Source organism: Salvelinus alpinus, chromosome 6, assembly GCF_045679555.1.
Source record: "Salvelinus alpinus chromosome 6, SLU_Salpinus.1, whole genome shotgun sequence".
NCBI lineage: Eukaryota > Metazoa > Chordata > Actinopteri > Salmoniformes > Salmonidae > Salvelinus > Salvelinus alpinus.
The window spans coordinates 75,938,272-75,941,293 of NC_092091.1; the positions used below are offsets into that span (position 1 = coordinate 75,938,272).

General features: G+C 41.7%; 1 protein-coding gene across 1 annotated transcript; it reads right to left on the minus strand.

Moving 5' to 3' along the window:
- On the minus strand, nucleotides 1-1,216 carry LOC139577888 (erythroblast NAD(P)(+)--arginine ADP-ribosyltransferase-like). The gene has a single exon (XM_071405019.1). It carries the CDS (start codon nucleotides 1,174-1,176, stop codon nucleotides 463-465), a length of 714 nt encoding a protein of 237 aa, XP_071261120.1. The 5' UTR covers nucleotides 1,177-1,216; the 3' UTR covers nucleotides 1-462.
- Nucleotides 1,217-3,022: the final 1,806 nt, after the last annotated feature.

Here is a 3,022-nt window from a genome sequence, read left to right on the forward strand (position 1 = left end):
ACCAATCGGTAGTTTCCAGTATCACTTTATTGGACAATTCAACTTGTGTCATGTTATATTACATATTAATCAGTGGCCCATGTAATGTTGTAACTTCAGTTTGTCTAAATGTAGTACAGTGAAAGTGAAAACTAAAAGGACGAGACATACAGTAGTCAAGCTCAATGATTTTCTTTATTCATTTTGCCACAAGCTGCAGAAGGTATGTAAGTGCTTTAAAGTCTCCTATGGAGTCTGATACACAGGTTAATACAAACATCTTAATAATCACTATTTCATGTAGTCAGGAGGAGGTTTTTATGTAACATCCACCAATGAACCAATTAACTTACTACATTAAAATCTTTAGACACTGAAGACACATTGTTTGGCTTTAAGAGGATAAGCAGACTGGATGTTTGTCCCTGAATATAATTTAAATCAATGACTCAAGATCAAGAGATTTTCTTAGTTAATAATTGTTTACTTAAAGAGTTTGCAATTCAGGTTACTCCTGGGCTTGGTGATACTTTTAAGTGTGTACACAACATCACACCAAAGGTTTTTATAATTCTCTTTCTTCAGCACAGCAGTAACTCTGAACACCTCATACGGTGGAATCAACACCTCCTTTTCACGATTCCCCAGTTTGGGGAAGGACTTCAGGTCAGCGCCAAAACATGTCTTTATCTCAAAGCAGGACTTCTCTCCAAAATGTGTCAAGTTCTTTAGGAAAGAGCTGGAGGCAAAGAAGCCAAATCTGATTACTTTGTTAACTTTACTAACAAACTCCATGTTGGTTCTTCGATACGTGGTGTGACAGAACTTTTGGTTCAGTTTCAGGAGGCGAATGGCGTCAGTCAGCAGGAAATGCAGGGAGTGGAACTGGAAGGAGGTGGTGTACTCTGTTCTATTGGTCCGGACTGCTTGGTTGAACACGAGGTATATCTCAGGTTCCTCTGCTGTGTAAGCACAGATAGCCTTGATATGATCACGTGTAAGTTCTTTAGAATTATACTGAGCATTTTCCTCTTTGAATCGTTTCTCCACATTATTTGCACATTCTTCTGCATTCATCCAGGCTTCTTTGAAGATCCCTTCAGTGGAGTTTTCATTTGGAAGATATTCCTCCTGAACCTTCTTGTACATTTTTTCAGTGCAGCGTTTGTACTTGTCGTCAACAGAGTTAGGGACCATGTCTAAGTGTACGGGGGAATGGAGACCAGGCTGACGGAGATGAACCTTTCAGACAATATGGAGGGAAAAAATAAAATTTATTTAATTTAATTTAAATTCTTTCTCTCTCTCTCGTTGTTGATTTATTTTCTTTCTCAAGTGCAGTCTAAATAGTGTAGTGTCTTACCATCTTGGAGTCCACACCCAAAGTCCAGGCCTGGACTAAATACATCAGAGTGAAGGTTAGGATCTTGTGTCTTGCCATGAAGTCAAAATATATTGGTCCAAAGTCAACTTGTAATGGAGATTAGTTGTCTTTTAAGATACAGAATCAGCATTGAAATGTTCAACTTTCAGAGAGCCTTGTTATACCAGGGGTCTTGTGTTTATTTTCACAGTCCCTCCTCTCTTGCTGAGAACAGACACCTACAGGCACAAGTACCCCTCAAACCACAACCCCCTTACCACAGTACACACACACACACACACACACACACACACACACACACACACACACACACACACACACACACACACACACACACACACACACACTTTTTCTCAGTATCAGCAGTGGTGTTGCTGGTGTTAGTCATGTTCACACATAGCTCCCCGGGTGCCGATAACGTCGATTTAAGGTAGCCCCCTGCACCTCTCTGATTCAGAAGAGTTGGTTTAAATGTGGAAGACACATTTCGGTTGAATGCATTCAGTTGTGCAACTGACTAGGTATCCCCTTTCCCTTCACATACTCACACATATACTGTGCAGTGTGGTGCCAGGTTGGGACAAAATCCTACAGTACCTGCTGCACTCAAGAAATAGGGTTGCTTACCCCTGGCCTAGACTAAGCTTGTCTGTCAATCATTCCTTTAGCTGGTTGAATTAAATACTGCCCTCTTCTGGCTGCTGTGAGGAAAGTACCGTGTCTCTAAGACACCAAAGCAGTGCACATTTGGGGTTTTTCCCTAGCTCTATACAGCTTGATTCAACTAATCATCAAGGTTTGATCATTTGAAACAGCTGTGTAGTGCTCTTGCAAAAACAAAAAAGTGCACTCCTTGGGGTCCCGACAACTGAGTTTGGGAAACACTGCCCTGAGGGCCTCTGGGTACATTAGTGTGTGTTTGGTTTTCAGTGGTCTATCCTGCCAGTGTCCAGGGTATGATTTAGACAGTGTCCCAATATTCTAATACTGCTGGTTATGTTTGTTACCTTTTCTTTGTTATGACTGAGATGTGAGAGACCTGGTAGGTTGACAGGGTTATATTCCTTTGTTATGACTGAGATGTGAGAGACCTGGTAGGTTGACAGGGTTCCATTCCTTTGTTATGACTGAGATGTGAGAGACCTGGTAGGTTGACAGGGTTCTATTCCTTTGTTATGACTGAGATGTGAGAGACCTGGTAGGTTGACAGGGTTCCATTCCTTTGTTATGACTGAGATGTGAGAGACCTGGTAGGTTGACAGGGTTCCATACCTTTGTTATGACTGAGATGTGAGAGACCTGGTAGGTTGATAGGGTTATATTCCTTTGTTATGACTGAGATGTGAGAGACCTGGTAGGTTGACAGGGTTATATTCCTTTGTTATGACTGAGATGTGAGAGACCTGGTAGGTTGACAGGGTTACATTCCTTTGTTATGACTGAGATGTGAGAGACCTGGTAGGTTGACAGGGTTATATTCCTTTGTTATGACTGAGATGTGAGAGACCTGGTAGGTTGACAGGGTTATATTCCTTTGTTATGACTGAGATGTGAGAGACCTGGTAGGTTGACAGGGTTATATTCCTTTGTTATGACTGAGATGTGAGAGACCTGGTAGGTTGACAGGGTTCCATACCTTTGTTATGACTGAGATGTGAG

Excerpts from the sequence above, each read along its gene's own strand:
- LOC139577888 (XM_071405019.1), bottom strand. The coding sequence starts at position 1,176 with ATGGTCCCTAACTCTGTTGACGACAAGTACAAACGCTGCACTGAAAAA.